This window comes from Athene noctua, chromosome 1, assembly GCF_965140245.1.
Source record: "Athene noctua chromosome 1, bAthNoc1.hap1.1, whole genome shotgun sequence".
Lineage (NCBI taxonomy): Eukaryota > Metazoa > Chordata > Aves > Strigiformes > Strigidae > Athene > Athene noctua.
In genome coordinates this window covers 87,533,416-87,560,088 of record NC_134037.1, presented here as the reverse complement: position 1 = coordinate 87,560,088, position 26,673 = coordinate 87,533,416, and the positions used below count along the sequence as shown (strand labels likewise).

The 26,673-nt window shown below is 37.5% G+C and overlaps 1 protein-coding gene across 1 annotated transcript in view; it reads right to left on the bottom strand.

Annotated features, from left to right (window-relative positions):
• Positions 1-26,673, bottom strand: part of FMN2 (formin 2) — a 166,245-nt gene that overhangs the window by 64,906 nt on the left and 74,666 nt on the right. Inside the window, exon 8 of the mRNA XM_074896831.1 lies at positions 7,960-8,021. Coding sequence (XP_074752932.1) covers positions 7,960-8,021 — 62 coding nt within the window. The remainder of the gene's footprint in view (positions 1-7,959; positions 8,022-26,673) is intronic.

The window sequence follows — 26,673 nt, the reverse complement described above, 5'->3', positions numbered from 1 at the left end:
AGGGAGCAGGTGTAAATTGGACACTTCTTCAATTAGTCTAGAACATTCTTACAGAATGGAGAGTTAAAAGAAAGCTTCAATTTCTTTTCAAATCAGTTAAAAAAAATCTCTCTTGACAATGGATGAAATCTACAGATTTTAGAGTTTTGAAGCATGCCAAGAGAGGTAGCATTGTTCCAGTGTTCATGTTGTCAGAGCCATGGAAGTCTAGGTATGCAAGTGACATGAATTTGTAGGAAGATCTATTTTATTTATTCAAGTTACACTTCAAAAAACTAAATTTATTCAATTTACACTTGTAAATTGTAATCGAGTTTTCGTAAAAAGTAATTTCTCATACTAACAGTTTTTAAATGAAATTCTATTATTTCTGGCTGGCCTGTAAATTATATTCTCTTCTGCTAAACTGAAAGGAAGGAGCATAATGCTAAAACGTTATTTGCAAATTCTTTATAATAAATAGCAAGAGTACTCTCTTTTCTGGCCTTCTACACATCATGAAGTATGAGAGCGCTTATCCCAGCAATCTATTATACACACGCATGTTCAAGCTGTTAATGTTTCTCCTCCAAATCCCATGGGCAAAGGTTAGGCAGACTCATTATTCCTCATTTAAGCCATCATTCTCAGATTGTGCATGCAAAGAAACAACTGGCAAAGATACAAAGGCTAAACATGATCCACTCATGGACAGGCTTGAGCAAAACTCAAGAGATAAGGTTTACACTCTTCACCAAAATCAGTCCAAGTATATGGTGCGAGTTCAGAATCAAACCTGAGTTTCAGGTCATTAATTTTGGCTCTGATATCCAGAATTCTGATTTATGTGTATTTTAAAATATGACAGAAAAGGAATAAGGCTGACATGCCTTCTACACAGGATTTTAAGATTATTTCTTTTGAAGAACTTTTACCAGTTAGCTTTATGGTTAATGTTTATCTATTCTCTGATTTGCAGATGGAAAATAAAAAAAAAGATTCTCTATTACCCTCCGACATTTGTGTCAAGAGAGAACACATTCAATAGATACTTCTCATAAAAGTCATAAATCTGATTGTATTACCACCTCTTTGAATGTTACTGCTATTTATTCCCTTGAATTTTAGCTAATATATAGCATCATAAATGGAACAAAATAGTATAATATACCAGAATTTGATATTAAATATATCTAAAGTCAGAAAAAATAAATCTGATAGAAATTACTGCAAAAAACACACCGCTTTAGTTTAACTCTTTTTCCACTTCTGCCACAGTATAAACTTACCCTTTATTTGGTTTTACTAAAGTTTATAAGTGCCATTTCCCCATTTCACAACATAAGTGTTACATTTCCTGGTTAGGGTTTTTCCTTGCAACACAACCTTAGCTCTGAGTTTAGATCAGTTTAAATTTATGTAGGTTTCTTAATTTTTGGGTGGATTTTTTTTGGTCAACTTCATTTTCAAAGTTAATGTTACATATTTCAAAAGCATTGAGTAACTTGTCTAAAGAATAATGTCAAAAGTAACTGAGACAAGGTTATACAGAGATACCCAGGTTAATAACAACTATCATATTCTTTTGATGCTGGGTCATGTATCAGAGGTCAAGTACAATCTATAGTTTTTGCAGAAAAATGTTAAGACATTGCATTGTGATTTTTAAGAAAAACTGGCAATTACAAGAAATAATTGAGGAGAAGGTTTGAATCACAGTGGCAGAGCGGAGGCATGCACTTCAGACTTCTGGGTGCCTTTTGCTCTTGCAAATGGCATTCTGAGGTTTTTGAAAGCATTGACTTAAGTCTTTTAGAGATAGAGACAGGGTGGACAATTTAGCAGGAGCCAAATTAAGAAAGTATACATGTTTCACTTCATGATGTAAAGAGATTTGAAAAAGAGAAATCCATAGATCAGAGATAATTCTTTGATATAATTTTAAATCCATTTTTATACACTTATTTTCACAAGCTTATTTTGTTTCAAACAGTGAACTTGAGCTACAATCTCAGCTGATAAGAGGCTACCTGTTTTCAAAGCAAACATTCACTTATTTGCAAACAACTACATTTCTCCTCACAACCAATATGGCCTAACCACATATGGCAAACTGACAACTCCACTGAATTTGATTTACCTTCTCCCTCTCTAATTATAGCTGCCACCTGAAAGGATTGCTATTGGGGAGTTTGTAAAAGCATATTAAAGTAACTGTTCCACATGTAATTTTATCTTTTAAGACTGTCCTATAAAAATTGTCTAGATCTTAATACATAGCTGATTATCAACACATATTTATATTAAATCAACTTTCTATAAAGCAAACTACACAACCATGTGTAAAAACTATGTGACTGTACCATACAGTCGCGCAGTAAAAAAGTTCTTCTCAATTGATGCAATATGACTTAATACTATTAAATAAATTGAGGGCTTGGGTCTTTGGTGGAGTGTGGATTTCTTCATTTATAAAAAGTCACTAAGATGTATACAGTAACTTTGTGGTTTAACAGGACTTTAATTCCTCAGTAAACAGGAACTGAGCTCTCTGGACAGTGGCTTTTGAAATTAGGATGTGTTTAGGTTTGGAGACTGCCAAAATTTCATTCACATTTAAGGGAAAGCACCATGCCAGACATATGCAGTCAGAAAAAATGATTACATTCTGAGGGAAGACTGTAAAACAAATGCTCCCATATGTTCCACAGAGATCAAATAAAAAGTTCGAGAACTAGTAAAGTGGTATTTAAATATCCAGCAAAAAATCCCAATCCAGTAAATAAACCCTAAGAACTAAAAATTAAGTTAATGGCTATAAAGTAGACAAATGAGGCAGTTATCCTCATTTACAACACAGGATGAGACTGAGAAATAAGGGAGGAGTCAAACATGCCGGGCTGTCTGGCACCCCTCATTGCTTACATTGTTTTATTGAACAGTATTGTTATAACTAGTGAAGCTACCTAGGGAAGCAAATGCAAGATCTGATGAGCCTTGACCAAAGACTTAAAGGAAAAACAAAATAAAATGCAATTTAAAAAGCCTGCTTCTTTCAAGATACAGCTTTATCAAATAGAGGATCCAGGATTAAAATTCAGGTCCCTTTATGAAGCTCTCCCCAAATAAATTGATTTTTTTGTTCTTTTTTTTTTTCTTTGTTTGGTTTGGGTTTTTTTCTGTCTTGAACCAAGCAAATACAGTGATAAAGTTGTGCTGGTCTATCTTCTATTCAAAGCAAAGAAATACATTATAGTCTCTCCAAATTTGAGTCTTGCCTGAGATTAATTTGTAATATTTTCCTCAATCAGGACAGTATTTCCTAGATATTTTCTGTAATTAGTGAAGGTAATGATGAACACAATGGCATTTGGTTGTGTCAATGAACTGCAAATTTGCAGGTAATCCATTATACTGGAACTCTGAAACATACTGGAGCTAACATTAAGAAAGCATTTGAAAGTATCCTATTAGTACATGAGCCATATAGGAGGACTACTTTTTTTAAACCAAAATAAAAGTCTTATGCAACACAAAAGAGGGAAGTATGCAAAAACTGATCATGAGAGCAGCATCTATTCCATACTTCCCACAACACAATCTCTCACAATCACGCATATGTAATACATCAAATTACTTCAATTTTTTACATGCTAAAGAATGTATGGAATGGGATATAGCTGTGATGTGTAAGGGAGCAGATTAAAAATAATGTAAAATAAAATAACACAGGTCAAACCAGAAATGCTGTCGAATAAGGTTGTGAGAAGAGTTTAAAGATTTGGGGGTAATTAGAATAGTTTTCCCATTTAAGCATTATCTTCCTGAGCAGTGTTGAGTGAGTTAATTCTTCAGGGATGAAATACGAGTGCTTCGTAGTTCTTGTCAGATTTTTATTTTTCATTTTGTTTAGCTTTTTTTTTTTCTTCCCTATAAAGAGGACTAGAGCTTACTATCTCTCTCTTCAGACCCCAAAGTGGATTTTTTAGTAGAAATTCCATAAACTAACAAATAATTCCAAAGCAGGCCATAAAAAGCTAGAGTCTAAAACCCAAAAACCTGAAAGGTATACTGGGTTGGTATACAGGGCACCAGACATTTTAGCATTAGGTAGGATGCACCTGTGCCAGAGGGGGAAAAGGATCTTGGGGCAGGAGTTAGCTGGACTCATTGAGAGAGCTGTAAACTAGATTTGAAGGGGGAAGGGGGCAAAACACCAGCCCATCTGAAGTGCATGTATACCAATGCACACAGCATGGGTAACAAACAGGAGGAGCATGAAGCTGTGATGAAACAGGAAAATTATGATGTTACGGCTATTACAGAAGCATGGTGGGATGTCTCCCATGACTGGAGTGCACCAGTTGATGGCTACAAGCTCTTTAGGAGGAATAGACAAGGAAGGAGGTGGTGGGGTGGTGCTGTATGTTAGGGACTGTTATGATTGCTTTGAGTACAAGTGTAGTGAAGACAGGGTGGAGTGTCTCTGCAGTAGAATCAGGGGGAAGGCCAACAGGGCAGATGTTGTAGTAGGACTCTACTCTAGACCACCCACCCAGAACAGAGAGGTAGATTAAATATTCTGCAGGCATTTAGAAGAAATCTCATGATCACTTGCCCTTGTTCTTGTAGGAGACTTTAACTTCCCAGACATCTACTCGAAATACAACACAGCAGAGTGGGACCAGTCCCAGAGATTCCTGGAATGTGTGGGAGACAAATTCCCAACAAACCTGGAGAGTGAACCGACCAGAGAAGGTGCCCCGCTGGATCTCCTCTTTGTGAACAGAGAAGGACTGGTGGATGATGTGGTGGTTGGAGGCTGACTAGGGCACAGCAATCATGAAATAATAGAGTTCTCTATTCTTAGAGAGGCCAGGAGAGGGGGCAGCAGAACTGACATCCTGGACTTCCGAAGGGATGACTTTGTCTTGTTTAGGCACCTGCTTGAAAGGATCCCTTGGGAGACGATCCCGAAGGGTTTCGGGGTCCAGGAAGGCTGGGTGCTCTTTAAGAAGAAAGTCTTAATGGCACAGGAGCAGGCTGTCCCCAGGTGCTGTAAGAGAAGCCAGTGGCACAGAAGACAACCCTGGCTGAACAGGTAGATTTGGCTGCAACTCAGGGAGAAAAAAAAGAGTTTGAGGCCTTTGAAAGAAGGGGCTAGTGACTCACAATGATTACAAAGATGCTGTGAGGCCATGCAGGTCAGAAATCAGGAGGTTTAAAGCCCAGCTGGAAATTAATCTAGCTTCAGCAATCAAGGACAACAAGAAATTTTTCTGTAAGTATGTCAGTAGCAAAAGAAAGACCAGGGAGAGCCTCCATCCCCTGCTAGATGTGGGAGGAAACATGGTAACAAGTGATGAGGAGAAGGCTGAGGTGCTTAATGCCTTCTTTGCTTCAGTCTTTAATAACAAGACTAGTTGTACTGAGGGAATCCAGCCTCCTCAGCCAGAAGACAGAGACTGGGAGAATGATCACCCTGCAATCCAGGAGGAGACAGTCAGTGACCTGCTGCATCACACAGACACACACAAGTCTATGGGACGGGATGGGATACACCCAAGGGTGCTGAAGGAGCTGGCTGGGTGCTCGCCAAGCCGCTTTCCATCATTTACCAGCAGTCCTGGCTGACCGGGGAGGTCTGGACAGACTGGAAATTGGCCAATGTGATGCCCATATATAAGAAGGGTTGGAAGGATGATCCAGGAAATTACAGGCCTGTCAGCTTGATTTCAGTGCCCGGGAAGGTGATGGAGCAACTCATCCTGAGTACCATCACACAACACATGGTGGAAAAACATGGGATCAGGGCCAGTCAGCATGGGTTTATGAAAGGCAGGCCCTGCCTCACAAACCTGATCTCCTTCTACGACAGAGCAACCTGCTAACTGGATGAGGGAAAGGCTGTGGATGTTGTTTACCTTGACTTTAGTAAGGCCTTTGACACCATTTCCCACAGCATTCTCCTGACAAAACTGGCTGCTTGCAGCTTGGATGGGCACACACTTTGCTGGATAAAAACCTGGCTAGATGGCCGGGCCCAGAGAGTTGTGGTGAATGGAGTTACATCCAGTTGGTGGCCGGTCATGAGTGGTGTCCCCCAGGGCTCGGTGTTGGGGCCACTCCTGTTTAACATCTTGACTGATGATCTGGACAAGGGGATCGAGTGCACCCTCAGTCAGTTTGCAGATGACACCAAGTTGGGTGGGAGTGTTGATCTGCTCGAGGGTAGGGAGGCTCTGCAGAGAGACCTGGACAGGCTGGAGCCATGGGCTGAGGCCAACTGGAGGAGTTTCAATAAGGCCAAATGCCGGGGGCTGCACTTGGGCCACAACAACCCCCAGCAGCGCTACAGGCTTGGGGAGGAGTGGCTGGAGAGCTGCCAGTCAGAGAGGGACCTGGGGGGGTTGATTGACAGCCGGCTGAACAGGAGCCAGCAGTGTGCCCAGGTGGCCAAGAAGGCCAATGGCATCCTGGCTTGTGTCAGCAATAGCGTGGCCAGCAGGGACAGGGAAGGGATCTTACCCCTGTACTGGGCACTGGTGAGGCCGCCCCTCGATTCCTGTGTTCAGTTTTGGGCCCCTCACTACAAAAAGGACATTGAATGACTCGAACGTGTCCAGAGAAGGGCAACGGAGCTGGTGCAGGGTCTGGAGCACAGGTCGTACGAGGAGCAGCTGAGGGAACTGGGGGTGTTTAGTCTGGAGAAGGGGAGTCTGATGGGGACCTTATTCCCCTTTGCAACTACCTGAAAGGAGGTTGCAGAGAGCTGGGGATGAGTCTCTTTAACCAAGTAATAAGTGATAGGACAAGAGGCAATGGCCTCAAGTTGCGCCAAGGAAGCTTTAGACTAGATATTAGGAAGCATTTCTTTCCAGAAGGGGTTGTTGGGCATTGGAATGGGCTGCCCAGGGAGGTGGTGGAGTCCCCATCCCTGGAGGTGCTTAAGAGTAGAGTCGACATAGCTCTGAGGGATATGGTGTAGTTGGGAACTGTCAGTGTTAGGTTAATGGTAGGACTGGATTATCTTCAATGTATTTTCCAACCTAGACGATTCTGTGATTCTGTGAAGATATTATCAAAACCATAATGTGAGAGAAATAATAAATCCAATACAATAATATACTTTGGCCTTCAATGCTATTCTGTGGCTCCCAGCTTTACATTTCATATTTTCAGGTTGAGTGTAAGTAGAAAGACTCTTTGTTTTCTCCAGAGATGTCTAGCCAGACCTCCTTGTATTCAGGCAATGTGCTCAGAGAAGGAAGCTAATGCTCACTGACATCAGCTGAAGGCAGAAACGTGCTTCTGAGATCTACTTTTTAAAAGTTTGCACATGACTGGCTTTGTGAAGATTTAGAACATACCTGAGTATATTCCGAATCCCTGATTTAGCATACCTGGTGGTCAAACACCCTCTGATGTTTTGTCTCTGACACTTATGAAGCCCCTGGCAGTTTATACCACTTTTTATTACATTAACTTTAAGCAATACTTTTCCTTTCAAAGAGTTAAAGTTATTTTTGAGGAATTCCTGAAGTGATAATAATTAAAAGATACAGCTCCACAAATGGAACGATTGCTGTTATTAAAACAATTTTTTTTACAGAGTAGCATTGTTATATTAGCAAGTTTATGAAGTGAAGCCAAAGACCTGGAGTGCAAGGTCTGATAAGTATTGACCAAAGACTGCCCCACTGCAGAAAAAAAAAAAAAAAAGGAGCAAAACCAATTCCTGTTTAGTCATTTAGAAGTTGATTATCCTACTTATAAAAAAAAAAGTATGCATTATATAAAACACAATTGTGATTAATACAATTTAAATTCTTATTATTTTCCTTGCTTTGGGGAAAACCAAGTCGTTTCAAAACAGGACACGTTCTACAAGCTTTATGAATATTAGTGATGCAAACCAAAAATATCTTCACATGGACTTACAGTATTGCTATGTTATATGGACCTCCTCTGACTACTCACATTCTCATACAGGGCTTGAAGGGTCTCTAGATCAACCACAGAGTTGTCCAAGTTCACAACAGCTATAAAAAAAAGACACACACAAAAAAAAAAAAAAAAGAATTAGTTTTCAGGATGATAACCAAGCTGTGAAACAAAGACTGAGCACAATACCCAGCAATAGTTTTTATGACCTACTGGTCATACAGCTTAAGGGTTTTAACTTTATTAATGCCTTGAATAGTGCCATTCCTAAGACTATGGGCTAGAAACAGAGTAGAGCCAGGTGTCAAGTGTTAAAGAATTCATCTCCCTTCCCCCAAACACACAAACATGATCCCATGAGTATGGCCATAGCCAGAGATCAGAGATAAGCTTTCCATCAGACTTTCATGGTCCGACTGAAAGCATTATAAAAATTTGTAAATCTGCACCATAGCCACACACACACACTCACACAACAAAGCTCATTCCTGTCACTGGTTGGCTTCAGTCTTAAACTGATTAATCCATAAATCAGCCAGTTAACTTCAAAACACCTGACAAGGGTCAAGTCTTCTATGCACTAAGCTGACACGTTCAGTACAGATACAAAATATGCCTTTCCTGTTCCCAACCAATTCTGGCGCCACACACATACTGTATTTTTTCAGCCAGTTCAACAGCACAGAGAGAGTGATTTCCATCTAGCTAACCTGGACAAGAAAAAAAAGACATTAAGAGGGACACACTTTTAGGAACACAACTCTGACTCCCCAACTGTATACGGAACATTTCATGAAGCGTAGGAAATGTTTACGCAAACTTGTGAAGAATAATTCTCAGCTAATGCAAAGAATTACTTTTAGAATACTAATTTTCAGTCTTCCTCTTATGTATTTTTTTGTGAGCCCACTAAACATTCATTTAAAAGCCAGATAAATCCAACTTTCCTTATCCAGATTTTAAATCTTGAAAAATTTAAAAAGTTGCATTAGAACATATGTGATGGTAATGAATAATTTTTATCAAACTATACCAGTCTTTTTCCTATTTCGCACTTCATTAATTTAGACCCTTTTTTGTAATGGGCTCTGCGTGTGTGTGTGCACTTGTACAATAACTAGAATAATCCCTTAGGCAAGATTAATCTAGAAATTGCAACACTGATCAGCAATAGAAACCCAGCACTAGGTTACTTTATGTCCTATAAATCCATGTCCTTAACTGTCACAAGAGAAATTCTGTATAAGCCTAAAGACTACAGACAATATAATTCAAGCTCACGTGTTTCCTATTGCTCTAAAGCATTTAGAGATACCACTCTGAGTCTGGGACTCATCACATTTCCCCTTTACAGGCCTGAGACACAGTTTTAGTTACAGTATAAGAAAATTATAAACAAAGAAGTGTTGACTTTGATTAAACTAAGCAGGCTACACTGTGTCTCTAAGCTGGGCACAAAGCTAACTTTTAGGACTGAAACAAAAAATAATTCAGAAATTCTTTAATTTTCAGAAATAATATTTTATTGTTGTTCTTTTTTTTTTTCCCCCCACTTTTCTCTTACCAGAAAGCAAGAGAATCTGAAAGATAATGGCAATGTAACAGTTAACAGTTCAGGAAGTAACATATTTTTTGTTTTGTTTTGGGGGAGGGGGCACATGCAAAAATCTGCTACTAATTATTTGGGATATTTTAAAACCTCTTTTAATTTTTTTCTTCCCCTGAGTGCAATAACTGTTGCAACAGAGACTTAAAGATTCCCTCTCAACAAGATACTATAGTATATTTTGTATTTAATCATCCCTGTTCCTGAATAGGACTATCTGCATGCTTAATAACATGACAAATTTGCCTTGTAGAACTGGAGACTAAAATTAATATGCAAATAGGACTGGGTCTAGATTGCTCTGAGAGCTCTACTTTAAGAAAACCATATATCAAAGCCTATATACAAACAGCTTTATTAAATCCAGGATATATTATGAAATTGAGTTTGTATTACTCCTACATTTCAGCATTCTTATGCAACATTTTCATATATGAACACACTCACAACCCTTCAACTATTTATTTTGAGTTGTGGTTGTCTTCTCCGTGCTCCAACCCCCTCCCTTTCCTTTCAGAGACTGTCTACTCCTGCACTAAGAAATATGACATAAGTTCCTGCTCTGACTTTTGCTCAATGTTAAGATCACCCATGGATTACTCAGAGAGCAATAGAACACTTTTTGTTTGAATGCTTGCAGGAGATAAGAGAAGCCTGGCAAACACAATGGTGCCAGGTCTGTGTACTTTCAACAAAACAGGTATGCAGAAGAGTGTACATACTTCAGGGAGCTGCTTAAAACAAATCAGTCTGAGACAAGGACCTGGAGAAATTGGATCCAAGTACATATGTTTCAAATCCCTCCCTCTCAAGAGAAATATATTTCTATATATTTAATCTAAAGATGTATATGTTCATAAACAGAACTCTAGTATCCCACTAGGAATTTTCCATGTTCACCACAGTTTGCTCCCCCCACTACAAGGAACCAGGAGATGAGCTTCTGTTCCTTGGTGGTACTGCAGCATTATCATGCAGAACATGATAGCTGACAAAATAAATCATGACTGTTGCATATTTAATTCCATTATCTAGACAATTTGAACTGATAAAAACAATTATGTTTCCTTATGCAGCCAAGCTTACTAACTAAACATGCCCCCTCCCTACAATCAGCATGACTACACAAATATCTAACCAAAGGATTCCATATGTAGTAGAAAAATAACAATGAAATATATAGACAAACACCAATTTCCTCATATGAAAATATTCTGAGCTATGCATTATTCTGAGTATGCAATTCCAGCATACTTTGATGCAAACATCTGGAGAAGGGTTTATAAGTCTTGCAGGCATTGGATATTTTCACCCATGTCAATATTTTAGAAAGTGATTTTTTTGTTGCAAACTTGAGATTGCCATTTCCTGGTCTTGACTACTATGAAACCATCTTTAATAGCCAGCACATTTGTGCAGCCCTTCTGATGCATTCATAAGACATAGTGAAGAACATCTATTGGCTTTTACTCTAATAGAAACATCTTTTAATCAAATCAGCCTCAGGCATTTAGTTCTTACATTCAAAATTTCATAGTTCTGATATTTTTTTGCACTCCTATTGCCACTGCTGCCAATAAAACCAGCAAGCCAGCAAGTTTCAAGCCCTAATACTGTAAAATTACTTGATGTACATAGATATAATTGTGTGTATATCACACATACATAGATATGACCAAATCAAATTTAAACCATGTCCAGATACAGACACAATACACACAGATAAAAATAAAAGGAACTACAAACCAACAAGTTTGGTGTTTTTTTTATAAGCAAGCACTGGTCAACAGTCGATTACAGAAAATCCACCTAGTAAAAAGAAGAGTTGAAGAACTATCACTAAGGGTTGCTCGACACTTATAAAGATCAGAGAAGGAGAAAGAGATTTCAAAGGATTTGTAGCCAAAATTAAGGCTTCATGAACCTCTTGTCTACCTTAAACTTTCCTGATATTATCATTGGCTTTGTCACAATCCACACAGAAATTTAAACTGCTATCTTTGGGACAGAAATTTTAGCTTTCTTATGCAACTGCAGAATGTAGAAGTTTTAGCAGAATGGAAGAGTTCCCATTCCATTCTGTATTTCTACAATATAAATTGAAGGAAAAAATTCATTATGCAAACTTACAACAACATAGCCAACTTAGGTACTAGTTTCAAACTGGAAGGACAATAAAATATATGCAGAGAGACAAAGACTTGCTATTTTTAGTAATATAAATTTGCAAGTCTGGCTAGGCACCTTAGAAGATACTTCACTGCACAGGAAGGTAATACTGCTGCTAAAAATAAGTGAGATAAGTGTAAAGCACACAACTATATTCAGAGGTATACTTGAACTCTGAGAACAGATGGACCTTCTCCCATATACATAGCAGCCAATTCAGAACACAGGCACAATAAAAAACAAAACAAAACAAAAAAACAAACAAACAAACAAAAAAACCTGACATAATGAATAATCACCACCCACATGTCTTCAGGGGAACACAGTATGTAACCAAGCCACCACCAAGATCAAAGATTTTGACAGCATATACAATCCTGAAGAAGAAATGCATGAGAAAACACCAGCAGGAAATGGGAGGATGCACAGTATATTCTCAGGAAGACTATAAAAAGTAGCAGCTTTTTTTTTTTTTTTTTTTTTTACTGTAAGACAGATCATTACTGTTGATTATTTCTGTATCTGGGAGAATGTGAACCACCAGCTACCACTAAAACAAAATTGATAGGCAATACAGACAGCAGACCTACACTTGCCTGAGGCTATGAATCTAAATCCACAAATAATACCACTTACATAAAGTGTTAGAGAAAAGACAGCTTCCTACGGCTACCCAGTGCTTGGAAACTCTGTTCTGTTTGCAAGTCCAAAACTCTGGAATTCAAAAATTCAAAACTCCCCACCGAGTAGAATTTCAGGAAGAAGAAAAAGAATTATCAACCCAATCCAATTTTTATGTCACAAAATTCTCATTATCTCAAACAATCTCACTTATGGATGTCTTTCAAAGACTGGTATTCAGTTCAAATCTTGGTTTTATGTCCTCTTCCTCAGGGCAGGTTTCAAATCACAGTTAATTTCTCTGGACTTCCCAAGTACACTTCCTGGACTCCATCTAAAAGTGAGTGTCCTATTCCTGAGACCTAGAAGCACTGCTGGTTCCCAAAAAACTGACTGAGCAATTTCCAAATCCTACTTGACTGATAACAGATTACAGTTCAACTCCTCAGAAAGAAGCAGTAACTGAAGCAAAACCACCTCAAATTTGCAAAAGGAATTCTGAACCAGTCTTGCTATACTCAGATCTATGCTTCAGGGAGGGAGACAAGCAAACCACACACACAAGTTCTTCATACAGATTTCCACCACAATTGACTTCTGCATTACTCCAGAATCAAGCAGTATCACTCTAAGAGGCTACTCCCTTTTTCCTCCTACACATCTTTGCCTCTTGCTTTCACATCTGCTCTCTTTCTCCAGAAGAGCAGTCTTTGCAAGACTTCACATCTCCTCTGTCAAACAGCAGCAACACTTCAGCAAATTCCAAAGGCAAACTGACTCTTGCTCACTGAATCAAGGACCTCCTATTCAACAGCAGACAATCATAATACTCATTGCGTAGTTCTGTGTGGGGCACAGATTTGGGGGTTTCACAGCCATTCTGCCCATCATGTGTCTCTAACATGCAAGATTACAGGATATTAAGAGGTTACAACTTCCATGGCACATTTTTTCTAACTTCCATGCCCACATAATTCTGCTCCATGTTAACAACTAAACCATCTATACTCCAGGAATATCGGTCCAAGCTTAAGAGTGAAACAGAAAAGGCATCAACCAGTCTTACCACAAAAATGCACTTTGTTGTTATTAAGAACCTGTACCTATACTACATAGAAATCATAAGATGTTTTGAGACAGAGTCTCAAAATTATTACATAATTATTATCTAATTTTGAGACATAACTTTGTCATTAAAAGCCATTCAACCTTCTAAAATGTTTTCAAGTATTTGTACTTGAAAACGTGATGGGACTTACATTGATTTTCAAATATCAAAAAAGGATATTTGGAAGAAGAAAAAGGCAGATGAGTAGGTCAAACATGTCACATTGCATTATCTTCCTTGAATGATTATTTCTGAGTTAGTTAAAAAAAAATAGCTGCTCCAAGAATAACGTATGGATAATAAACTTCAAATGGTCAAAACCCAACATCATTAGAAATCTAACACACTGGCAAAGCCTTAAACAATGGAAAATTCTGATACAAGAAACACAATCAGACAGTATATAGCCTGATCAACTTACGAAATATTTTTGACAACAAAAGGGAAAAAGAATACATAAACTTATATATTTGTTCAACGAATACAAAATGGAACCTTCACTGACAGATGTCTTTGGAAGAAAATACAAGAACAACACACATGCAAATACAAACAAACCAGAAAACCTCTCAATGTACACAATTTCATCAGGTTCCTTGAAATGACTGACAGCTGAACTGTTCAATTCAGAAGTAGAAGAAAAAACATGTGCCTCAACATTCTCATCAACAAGAGAGCCTTAGAACGTCAAAGTGCCGTGTCTTCCTTTGCTGCTATAAAGATTATGGTATGATGCAGTATCAAGCTACTTACAAAGTAAACCCAGATTTAATTCCAACTTAACATTTACACTTAAAAATAAACTAAAATGTGATATTTTCAGTCTTTTATTGGTTTCATAGTAAACACATCACCTTAAAAATTGTTATCCTTTGGGTTTTCTGGGGTTTTTTCCCCATGTGAGCTTATTGGCATCATTCATCTAACACAGGCCTACTGCACAAGGTCATGTTTTTGTCTGTGATACTTCGAACAACTTGACAACTACTGCTATTCTCTTGGGTCCCTTCGGCTTCATTACCTCAAATAACAGAAATGTAAATCTCCTAATGCAGAAAGTTAAATCCCAAATGGGCCTCTTTGAAATGTGTTATTTACATAAATATGGAAAATACAGTGGTAAAAACAAATGGCCTCATGCTAATGGGAGCTGCAGCAAAAAAAAAAAAAAAAACAAGGATCATGACTGTAATTTTTAAAGATTCTCAGAAAATAAGTGAAATAAAAGAATTTTTAAACAGGAGTATCTGAACTTGAACAACTAGCAGAAAAAAATCCTGTTGATAACACGTTAGTAGGGGATGGCTGCACTGGGTAGAGTTAGACTAAATGAAAACAATTCTGTATTATTACCCACCTGCCTGCTCTCAGTGCCTTTGTGATTAGCAAATAGTCTGTCCTTCTCAGGATGAGAATTTTAAGTGCACAAAGTGCAATGGAGATTGGATCTTCAACACAAGTACATACAGCACAGATCAGAGGTGAGAAACAGCACTTAGAACTGCTTGCACACAGTTTTACTGTGGCAGTAATTCACCTTGATCTAAAGCCTGTGTAAGAAACCAGAACAGTATGCAAAAATTTCCAAGCAGAAGACATGGGCTAAACTTAGCTGTTGCTACAGACTGTTTTTAAAGGACTTAAAATTTTTAAAATACCTTCAAGAACATGCACTCACATTTTTGGGAAGCAATAAAATAAGAATCAATTAAGGAGTAATATGCATTTGCAAAATTTGAAGTAACAGAAGTAGACTTCGTCAAAAAGAGTGAATCTTTAGTATCACTTTTTATACTGATTCTTCTCTTCTAAACACAATTCAGTTTTTTAGACATTTGTCCTTGTCATTCCTATTCCCTAATGTATCCCTAATACAGAGCAATAAAATTGTATTGATAGAGCTTTTTTACATACATATAAATATATACACACATATATAACAAAATATATAACTAGATTTTATATATAGCTATACATAGTTAATATAAACAGTTACATTTCAAACAATTGCCTTCTATGTTAAGGACAGCAGTTACTGATTATGTGAAGTTTAACTTCATACACCTATACAGTTTGTTTATAAAAAGTGTGCAAGTTCAGTTCTTAGAGAACAAATATATTTTGTTTGACTCGGTATGTCGCCTTCTTGTCTAGGCAGGAAAAAAAAAATGGAGACCCATGCTGTAATCCTTTCAGAATAAAATGTTTAAATACAAACATGATTGCCATTGTAGACTGTTTAATTTAGAGATATTGTATTTCAGTTCTGGTTTTGAGAGGTTTGCTGATTTGACTATAGAGAGCACTTCAATGCTTATCTTAATTGTTTAGATAAGATTTGTTTGAATTTGGCAGGTGAAAAAAACATGGGTGTGGGATATAGGAAGGTTGAGAAAAGACTGGCATTTTACCAGATTATGCTTATTTTAAACTATAGTGCGTAGAGTGCAAGCAATCTCAATGAACCTGTCAGGGGCTGGTCTTTGGGGAGTGAATTTGAAGCGCAAGATTGACTGGCAGGATTCAAGATTTTCAACAAACTGGAAAGGATTACCATAACTCCCAAAATGCTACCTAAGGCTTAGCATAGTACACAAATGCAAAGGATATAAGGCAATTTCAAATAAATTAAAAATAATAATAGTAACGTGATTCATGCTTATAGTAGAGTGTTTGTTGTTCTCTAGGCAAACTTCCTGTCCCTCGTATTTTAAAAAGTGTTTCAAGAACAAGATTTTAATATAAAATTAATCATTGCATATAGATATATTTTACATGTAAGAAATACTGTTTTCCAGAAAAGAAAATTAGTGCTGTAAAAAAAAAACAAAAACAAAACAACACACTATTGGCTTTTATTTCCATATCAGCTTATACTAAGCTTTTTTACTTACTGGTTAAGGTAGCATAGCATGGCACAGGTATTTCATTTAGAGGTTCTCAAAAGAAAACTTGTCATACCTATCACTATATCACTTTTGGTGGGGAGACTACTAGAACAGGATATCTGAGGAATATATTTTTGGGATGTTTACATGACAGTATGTATTTATAGTGCACATTACAAAAACAAACTGCAAAACCACATCAGCTGCAAGGCACATACGCAGTAGATCTGACTTTGTGTATCAACCTGTCTGCAGACAGATACGATTTATAGCTTTGTATTCATGAGTCAAGTGAAAAGAATTTGGGTTTCCTGTGTGTTAGTGATTGACTTTTCTTTTTGATCCACATAGGCTCTAATGCTTTTCAATCTCTGTTTCAATGACATTATGTCCAGGAGCTCCACTGGCTACTTGTGGTACCAGTGATGGTGTAAACATGACAGTCAAAGGATGTATGCAAATCAAACTCTGCAGAACAAGTTAGCATCTCTTACTGAGTGCAGCTGGAAAAAGTTAGCAAGACTTGTTTGGGATACAAACAAATCTTCAGGCTTTAAGCTAATTGAGATTTTTAATTATGTGAGGATATTTTTAGAATTCAAATTTACTGGCTATTGGTTTAATTCCACCTTATCTATTTTCATTAGAGTAGCTCAAAGTAAACAGTCATGGCTAACTCTGAGAAGTCCATAAGCAAAGAGACAGCTTTTTCTTTCATACTTTAGGGAGCTCATTCTAAATGATAAACAAAATGCAGGAGGAGGAAGAAGAGATTTATTTGGAATCATCTCTACTCACTGCCAAAGATGAAGCCTAGGTTTAAAGTAGTGCAAAGTCAACAATAAATTTAGGTTAAAATTATTCCAACTATTGGAAGAATCATTCATTGCTTATTCTAACATCACTCAAAAGATGCTAACATTTTTGTATGGGATTTCTGAACTATTTGCCTTACTCTCTGACCAGTTACAAATCTTTCCATGTTCCTTATACACATCCCACTCTAATCATTCTTCTAATCCACTACTGAACCTCTTGGGTTTTTTTGCTATTATATTTGGTTTGAGATGAAGTGACCACAGTTCATCCCTCATAATAATGGTAAGTATATATGGATTTTATACTTATATAGCACTCTGCAAATTTATTTGATAAAGTTAGCAGGGCAGATACCAAATGCACATTTTTTTTCAAAAAAAATATATTCCTACATTAATCAGCCAACATAGAATCTTATCTTTTGTGCTCTCAATTTACCTGCAGGTCATATATATAGTTAATGGAGCTCCAGGTGCATTCATTTGGCAATTTAGAATACTTACATTAAGTTACTTAAGTGTCCACACTAGAAGAGTTAACAACTCCCTAACTTACAGATCTGAAAATTTAATGGCTCATGAAACACTACCAGAAAGGAGAGTATCTTAGGCTTCCACTGGAATCTGATCTCAGCTTACTGCAACTAAATATATCTTTACGAACACCAAAAAGAAAGATACTAAAAATAGTTATTAATCCTCAGTGAAGTCCATGTGGTAATGCTAATGGAAGAGCTGTTCTTTCCTGAGCAGCCTCAAACTCACCCAAAGAACTGTCCTGATTACACTCTTAGCAATCATGATCAATGACTAAGGTAAGACTTCTTGTCTCTCAAGGAGTGATTAGAAGTCACAACAATTTTTGGACTTGAGCTATAGCTGATGGAATACCAAAGAGACCAAATAAAGGAAATAGCAGAATAACCTCAAGAACTTATCTTTCTCTTGAATTGCTTGATCTATTTAGCTTATACAGAAGAAAGCTAAGAAGCAAGCTGATTACAGTTCTTGTGCATACCTGCTTGAGAACATATCTGAAAGTAGATGGCTCTGTAATTTTGCATACCAAAAGCAGGAAAGAATGAAGGATGTCTATAAATTAATCTAACAAATTAAATATGGAAAGAATATTTTAAGGGCTAAAAGCGAGGGAAATTAACCCTCTGAACAATATTTCATGGGATACATTGACTTCTCCATCACTTAAAGTATTGGTATGAAATCCTAGACTCCCCAAACTCAATGGCAAAACTATCAGTGACTTCAAAGAAAGCAAAAGATTAAAGGCTCAGAATTTCATCTGGAATTCAAGATCATTTATACTGCTAAAATGTTTGTATTTATACAGACTAATATCTTGAGACAGAAATTAGCAGGCAATATTACATGACTTGCCTTATTTAGCAGCCAGACTAAATGCTTAGAATGCTCTAAAAATCCAGAATTGCATGTTTGCCCTTTTCTAGGCCCCTCTGAAGTTCTCTACTAGTCTTCTCTAACATCAAGCCTAAATCGTTTTATATCAGCTACACAGAATGTTGCTACCTTTTGATTATTTACAACAGAAAGTACTGCAAGTTCCTCTGGTCATAAACACATGAACAATCATTCAGAAACAAGCTTTCCTTGCTTATGGTTCAAGCTAGCCAGTTGTGTACAATCATATCAGTCCCTGTGGTAGTATAGCTAGTTAGAAAACAATACATGGAAACTTACAGGGATTCAGAAATCTGGCAAATCAAGTCCCCATAATTGCTGTCCCCTGTAATTGCTGTACAGTCAACTGTTGCAGTCACAAGTCAAAACACAAAGTATCTTCCTCAAGAATTCCAAATGCAAAACATTCGAGAAGTTTCCTTTCAAAAAGCAAATTTTCCTCTCTGTGAGGGGGATTTTTGAGAGTAGTGAGATGGTAGTATCTCACTGAAATAGAATTGCATAGTCTCAATTTATTCTCCAAATCAAATTAAAATTTTATTTTTGGCACAGCAGTTAGATGTAGCCTGGTATTCTACACGTCTGCCCAGGCTGATGCCTGGACAAACACCAGGGTTTTCATCATACTAACGCATGTTAAGCCTTGCACCAAATATTCTTAAGTTACAGTATTAAAAAACTACAGATGCTAAGAAAATGATGTAATGATCTTGTGATATTTAGTCCATATTCTAAGTGTGATGGGATTATGAAAATAACGTAAAAAGATTTTTGGCTAGGTAGATGACAGATGACACAGCTTTGCTAATTTAAATCACAATTCCGCAATAACTGAGGGCAGAAGGATGCATGTTTATGGTTAAGTTTCACCTCTTTTCACGATCCAAAGTGTTTCTCAAAAGCTGGTATTAATAACTCAATGAAATAAGGGCTGGGATTGCAAAACCAAATACCTGGATATGTGGAAAACCAAAATATATACATTCTAAGAAAAAAAAAAATTATTTGGAACCCCCATGTGTATTTATTTCAGTATCATGACTGCATTTGGCCTACTGAGGACTTCAAAATTACAAGAAGCACTCTGTATTGATTCGGTTCAATGCCATTGAGCTGTATTTTGTGACCAGGTAGCTAGCGCAAACACAGCATCATCACTAGAGACAGAAGACATATTACACGGAAATAGTATCTAACACACAGTGCTTGGGGAGGTTTCCTGTGGAACAGCAATCTTACATTGCCTACGGATCATGACAAAACAAGAAAAAGGAGAGGAAAAAGTGGGAGAAACCCAGGTACCTCAGAGAACACCAACACAACGGCTCCAGCATGAGGAAGACCGGGCTCTCTGACTAGATGTTCCACAATATTTGCGGTAGACACCCGTTAACTTCCCCTGCACTGTTTCTTACCCTACGTACCATGGATGACGGATGGGTACAGCAAACAAATCTCTCTGCACCACCCTGTCTTTCTCTTCCTTACTCAGAACTACTTTTTAAGAAGATACTCCCTGGGTGAGAAGCATGCCGAGAAGCTGCGCCTCGCCAAAGCCGGAAAGCGGGGCGAAGCCGCAAAGCCGAGCACCGCGCCCAGCTCAGCCCGGCCGGGGCAGGGTCGGGGCGGGCTCCGCTCCGCCGCCAGCCGGGCCGGCGGCGCCCGGGAAGGGGCCGCGGAGCTCCCGCCGCCGCCGGCAACGCGGGCCGCTGTTGCCACCTGCTGCTGGAAGCGGGGACCCGGGGCCGGCCGGGACCGGGGGGGCCGGGCCCGCCGCGGGGAGGCGGCCGCCGGCCGCATGGGGAGGGAGAGGCGCCCGGCGCCGGGGCCGCAGCGGCGCGTCTGGCGGGGAAAGCGGGGGCTGGCGCGGCCCGCACCTGGCGGGAGGTCCGGGCATACACCGAGGGAGATGAGCAAGGAAAATGACCCCGATAAGCAAAACTCAGCAGATGAAGTCCAGGCTGCCTAGCTGATGCGTTTCCATATAGTTTCCAGGCACCTAACATTTGCAACGGGCAAGTTTCTATTTACTGATGGATTTAATGGCTGTTCCAAACGTAACAAAAGGAAGATAATCAGTGTGACACTCGGAACAGAAGGCTCTATAAGGTGCTGTAACTGGTTACTGAAGAGCAGTGGCAACGAATACTGAATTCGTTGCGTGAGTCAGTTAAGATAAAGCAATCGGTTGTAAGAGATTGACCATATTCCCTAATGCGGGAGTTCATGCCTAAATAGAAAAAACACAGTTAGTACCCTATTACGGATCACTCAACAGGCATGTTAATAATGATTTCTAAATGGTAAAAGCTGTAAGATAATATGCAACATAGAAACCGTAATAGCAAGAAGTTTTATTCTGTTAGGAATCATGCAGTGTCTAAGTTTAAGGATATTACAAATTATCACTCAAAGCAACTAGGCAGAAAGAAGAGAAGCAGTATTGGATTTACTTCTGAATAGTGTACAAAACGGTTGGCGACAACACATCAGTCTTAAATTATTTCTTTCTAGGACTGGGGAAAGATTTTTTAAAATAACACCATAAAGTTAGACTTTACAAGGATGAATTAAAATGAGAAACCAGTTTAAAGGGTAAAAAAGCTTGGAGATGAGAAGGAAGCTTACAGACATTAGAGGTCAGACAAAAAAATCAATCAACTGAAAAATTCAAAAGCACCCTTTCTTCCCCTAGTCTTTTCACATCCCCAGTATTCCTACTCCTCAAAACCATATACATGATTAAACATAAGAGCACGGGGGACACCCATAAATAAAAGATACTCTTCAAAAAGTGAAAAACAGCCAAAGAAACAGAAAAGCAAGAAATCTTGTAAGTTCAATGTAAATTGGACAAGAACAAAAAGGTCTAAACCCAACCTGCCAAATGCATAAAACCAGTAATAAAACTGCTTTCAAACACATCAGATGTATGAAGCCTGACAGGGAACAGTTGGACAAGCAGATAATCTGGCTGTAAAAAGAACATAAAAGAATGAGAATCAGAAAAGGTTAAAAAGTATTTATGTTAGGATTCACAACCACAGAAAAGGTCAAACAGGTTCTCGGACAAGTTCTGTACTTCTCAAGCAACGTTTGGGCACTGTCTCAAATTGAACCAGTTTCAGAACATACAAATACAAATTTTAAGAGGATTCCCAAGATGCTGCTGGAAACTACAAACTAGTTGGTCTAACCCCTGTGCCTGGAAAATGTCTGCGTATTGGAAGGAAGATCAGCTTTTTAAAAGAACATTCAGATAAACCAATGTAATGTGTGAGTGTCTACTACAAAATGACATGCTACTTCATGAGCAACAAATTAAATAGTACTGCTTTAATAGAGTCAAAGGCACAGATAGGAGTGGTCAGACTGACAGGGTTTGCAGAAGGCTCCTCACAGTCCTTACCTAAGGCTTCAGAAAAAAAAAAAAAATGCTGTTGGGGGATAATAGGAAAGGTCTACTCTGGTTAAAAATAAAAGTGCTGAAAAAAATAGGAAATCAGTTACAAAAATGAACGATCAATACGGAGTTGTAGCAGTAGAACCTTACTAGGATCTTTGCAGGGTCCTGTGCTGTTTAATGTATGTGAGGTGATAATGTTGGTAGATAATAAAAGCTGACCACAAACATGTGCAAAAGAATCTCTCAAATATTCAGTGTCAATACATACAAAGTAGATGGAAAAAAAAAGAACCCAAACTGTAAAAACACTACAAAGTAGCAACTACAGCCCCCAAAAAGACACTCAGATTTTTTTTTCATTGTAGTTCTCTGAAAACATAAGCTCATTTTTAAGCAACAGTTAAAGGGCAAACAGAATGTCAGTAACAATACAGAAAAAATGGAGCCTGAAATAGAAGGTGTTGCGATAACATGGCATAGGCATATGGCACACACAAATCTTGAAAATAGCATACAGAGCTAGTCACCTCATTTGCAAAGAGAGCTGTGGGTCATAGATTGGTAACAAGGAAAATTCAAAATAGACAACATGTATGAAATTCATTCCCAACAAACTTTTCAGTTTGGAGAAAGACAATGACTGAAAAAAGATAAAATACAGATCTATAAAAATTACATAATGATCAGTCAGTGCCACTCATCTCGCCCGCCCTGGTTATCCACACAGATCAGTTACTAAGCTAGATAGGTCTCCATTTGATCAAATATAGCATATAGTTTTAATTGCTCCCTTAAAAGAGGAATGATAAGAAAAACAGTAAAAATAGGTACACTGAATGTAAAAACAAAACAAAAAAAGAGATTCACATTACAAGTTTTACTAAATCTGCATTTTAACTACCTTGCATTTCAATTAGATTTTAACAGCTATATATAAGTGGTGTTATTTAATACATTTTTTTGTGTGTGTAGAAGTGTATTCAAATCTAACACACACATAAACAAATCACAGTTGAGTATTCTCCTAAACCTTTTAACTTAATGAAAAAATGTGTGATTTATTGAAAGGTCTTAGTCAATTAATAAGCCTTTCTTTATTTTCATAATGCTAAAATCTCTCTGTAGTTCAGCAATGTATAAAAAGTATGACCACTGGAAAATATTTCTGCTATGGAAAAAAGACCAGGTGCTCTTTTTCTCCCTCCCTTTCCCTAATTTTTGCATGGTACTAATTCTAATAGCATACATTTTGTTGCTTTTATGCTTCGAATTTTGTAATCCTCCCTCTTCTGAGTGACTACATGGTAAATAAATGAGAAATAATAGTACTGATTTTTTCTTTTGGGAGGACAGAACTTTCCTAAAACTTTTCTCTCAAAGTTTCAAAGTTAATCAGACTTCCAAGAAAAAAAAACAAACTGTTTCAACTGCAACAACAGACAAACAATGCAGTTACAGTTTCTTACAAAACTTCTCTATTAAATTGCATTCATATGTTCTTAACAACAACAAAAATCTTTAATTATCCAAACTATCCAATGTGGCAGTAATTAGTCTCTGCTGATTCAAATATTGTGGAAAAACTCAATATGATTTTCCTCATTTAAAAAACCCTAACTTCTTTAAAATGTATTTTGCATTATAGAAAACTGGTTTAATTCTATAAATTTATTTTTAATTGTAAATTCCAAAAAGAAGTATTACATAAAACATTCCGTTCCCTTCTTGGCGGTATGAATACTTCTGTCTGAAACCAGGACAACGTGTCGCATACATACTTAAAGAAAATGATAACTGAGGTTGTATGTTTTCCTTAACAACTGCTGCTATTGCTTTATTGGCCTCTGGTCACTGTGAACTAAGCTTGAGAAAATCTCAAAGGATAGAAAGGACTTGAGGCATGCTTTAAGTACTCGGGACTGGCTTTCAGGGCGTTCACCCACAGCTCAGGGGTTTATGCCACATCCATTAGAAACCCCACCTGTCTCCAAGGACCTTCGTTGTCCTTCCTTACTAGCTGCCTCTGGCAGGAATGGCCAGACAAGGGCTCCAGAATCACTTTCAGCTGCTCAGCACAGAACACAGTGGGCATACTAACAGCATCAAAGCAATAGAAACATTTGCAGCAATACATATGTGTGGCACTCTAATTTAACTCTAGTCTGTCTTTTATAAAAGTAATTTTGTGTATTCCATTGTTTTCCTTACCAATAATTTCACAATAGGAGCTTGTAAAGTAATTATAAGCAAATAAAATGTGTAAGCTTGCAATCTAGCAGCAGGCATAGTGTAATGAATATGGTAGCATAAGGCTAAGAGGAAACAGAGGAATAAGACAGGATTATGGTGTGAAGTTTCAAGGAAGTGTTAGTTTATACGACAGAAAAATGCCAAATCAACCAATCTTTCCTTGGTGGTGTGTCAGAAGAATCTAAACATACATTAGAAAAGCTATCAGAGGGAAAGATTAAGCCATAATCTTTTAAGTGTTTAGGTGTCTGAATGCACAATATTTGATTAAGAATGAATATTTAAAGAATTTCAATTCTCAATAAGCCAGAACTAACAGGTAAAAATTCAGACTTTGTGATTAATCTGCACTGACTGCAATCACTTTATGGATCATTCCTTTAATAAAAAAATACACACTTGCCACCTGAGAGATAAAATGTTCTTTATATCTTCTTATATCCAGGATTTTTCATAATTTCAATGGGCAGAAAGAACAATTCAGGGCAGCTGGTTTACCTTCCAGTATAACAATGTCCAAAGCACTTGATCCAATCATATATTATTTCATCCTCATAACTTGTTTAAACAGTAAAATGTCTTTCAGGAAAATACCCATTCTTGACAAATATTTCAGTATTATGAGTTTCAAATTATTATGCTTATACACATACATTGTTGTTAGGATAAATAATACTCAGATCACTTCTAGACCTTCCATAAGGTAAACTAATTGTGTGTTATTTTCCAGATTTCATTCTTTCATGATTGCTTTCCATTTAGAGTATCTCTTGGACCTATGACCTAGACTACACGATACTTCAATGTGTAAAGAATCTCTGCACAGAACATTTAAATAATGCAACATAAGAGACATTTCATCATCCTCCTCCAGAGAAATAATTCAGGTAACCTTTGACAAAGTCTCTCCTAGCTCATAATTTCTAAGTGTTTGTGTGAGCAATCAAGTAAGAAAACAAAACCAAGATTTTCTCATGTTCCTTTGTCAGTAATAGCCAAATACTTAAGAATAAACATTTATTTTGCCCACTAACATTTAAAGTACATTCACTTCCTGCACATCTGTCTGGAATTCAGGGCAGAAGATATGTGTTGTTCGAAGTTGTACTTCTGTTAGCAGAGCAATTTCTGCTGCAAATACAACTTTCAGTACAATAATCTCAAATCCAGATTAAAAAGTTGGATTTTTACCAGCTGTTAGGTGAATCTGCCTGCCATTTCCATAACAATTTTTCCTATTACATTCTTCTATACAACCTCCTTCCCTAGTATCACTGACCAACAATGAGAAGGAGAGCGTCTTGGTCTTCCATATATTTGGGGATGGGGTGGGGTGTGTGCATGTGTTGTGTGTGTTTGTTTGGGTTTTCTGTTTGTTTGTTTTATTATTATCATCAGAGTGGGATAGGTAGCTCTATCAAGTTCTGTAGATTAACATTATCTCTGAGAGGGGGGAAAAATGACTTATTATATGAGGATATGAGAAAGGTGGTCCAAAATTCAGAGACAGAAGTCTCCAAACTAATACTTCCAACAGAGCCAGGGCAACCACAAGGTGCTACGCAAAACCACGCAGAAATATAGTTAGAGTATTGCAGCCATGCCAGAGGTAACACAGTGCCCGAATTCATAAGCCCTATTAAGACAAAGTTACTGAATTGAAAAAGATTACATACAACTTCAAAAGACATAAAATTACATACACTGTTTTTGCCAGACTTCTACTTTTAATATTTACAAGGCACACTCAGACTAAGATGATTTTAGTGAACAAAACATTAATTTCCATTTGGACATAAATAGTAGATACAAATCTGACTGTGTAGTAAGTGTAATATTTATCTGCATGAAATATAAAATTTGCTTTTCTTCCATGTGACATCTTCAGTTTAATTTTTTCCTTCTGTGTTTTCTACACACAGAGGAAGTTTTTGCTTTTCTTACTGTACTTGTTAACAAGCATTAAAGTTTATACACTGAAGAGAATACATTGAATCTTTATAAGCAAGGGGATTGGGGAAGGGCACTGACAACCGTATTCTCTGGAACATAGTTACAATTTCAAACAGTTGTTACATTTCATGTGATAACAGACGACTTTATTAAACAGAGATATCTTATTTAAGAGATATGGTCCCTAAATGCAGACACAGGCTTTACATGCAATTATATATTAATGTATAGGGTGGTCATCATAGATTACTATATGCAGTTAACTGGAGTCTTGTTGGATCTCTAATTTAAGCACACATCTCTGCAATGTTAAGAAAAAACCCCAAAACACTAATGTTAAAACCAAAGTCTTTTCTCTAGGAAGAAAAAAGGAAAAATATGTAAGAAGTGCTTGTTTGGCATTTCTTGAGCTTTGGCTGTATCATGAAGCCAAATACAGCTATATTTCCAGTGGGAACATAATACTGGATAAAGGATATTTGCGGTGTAGCAAA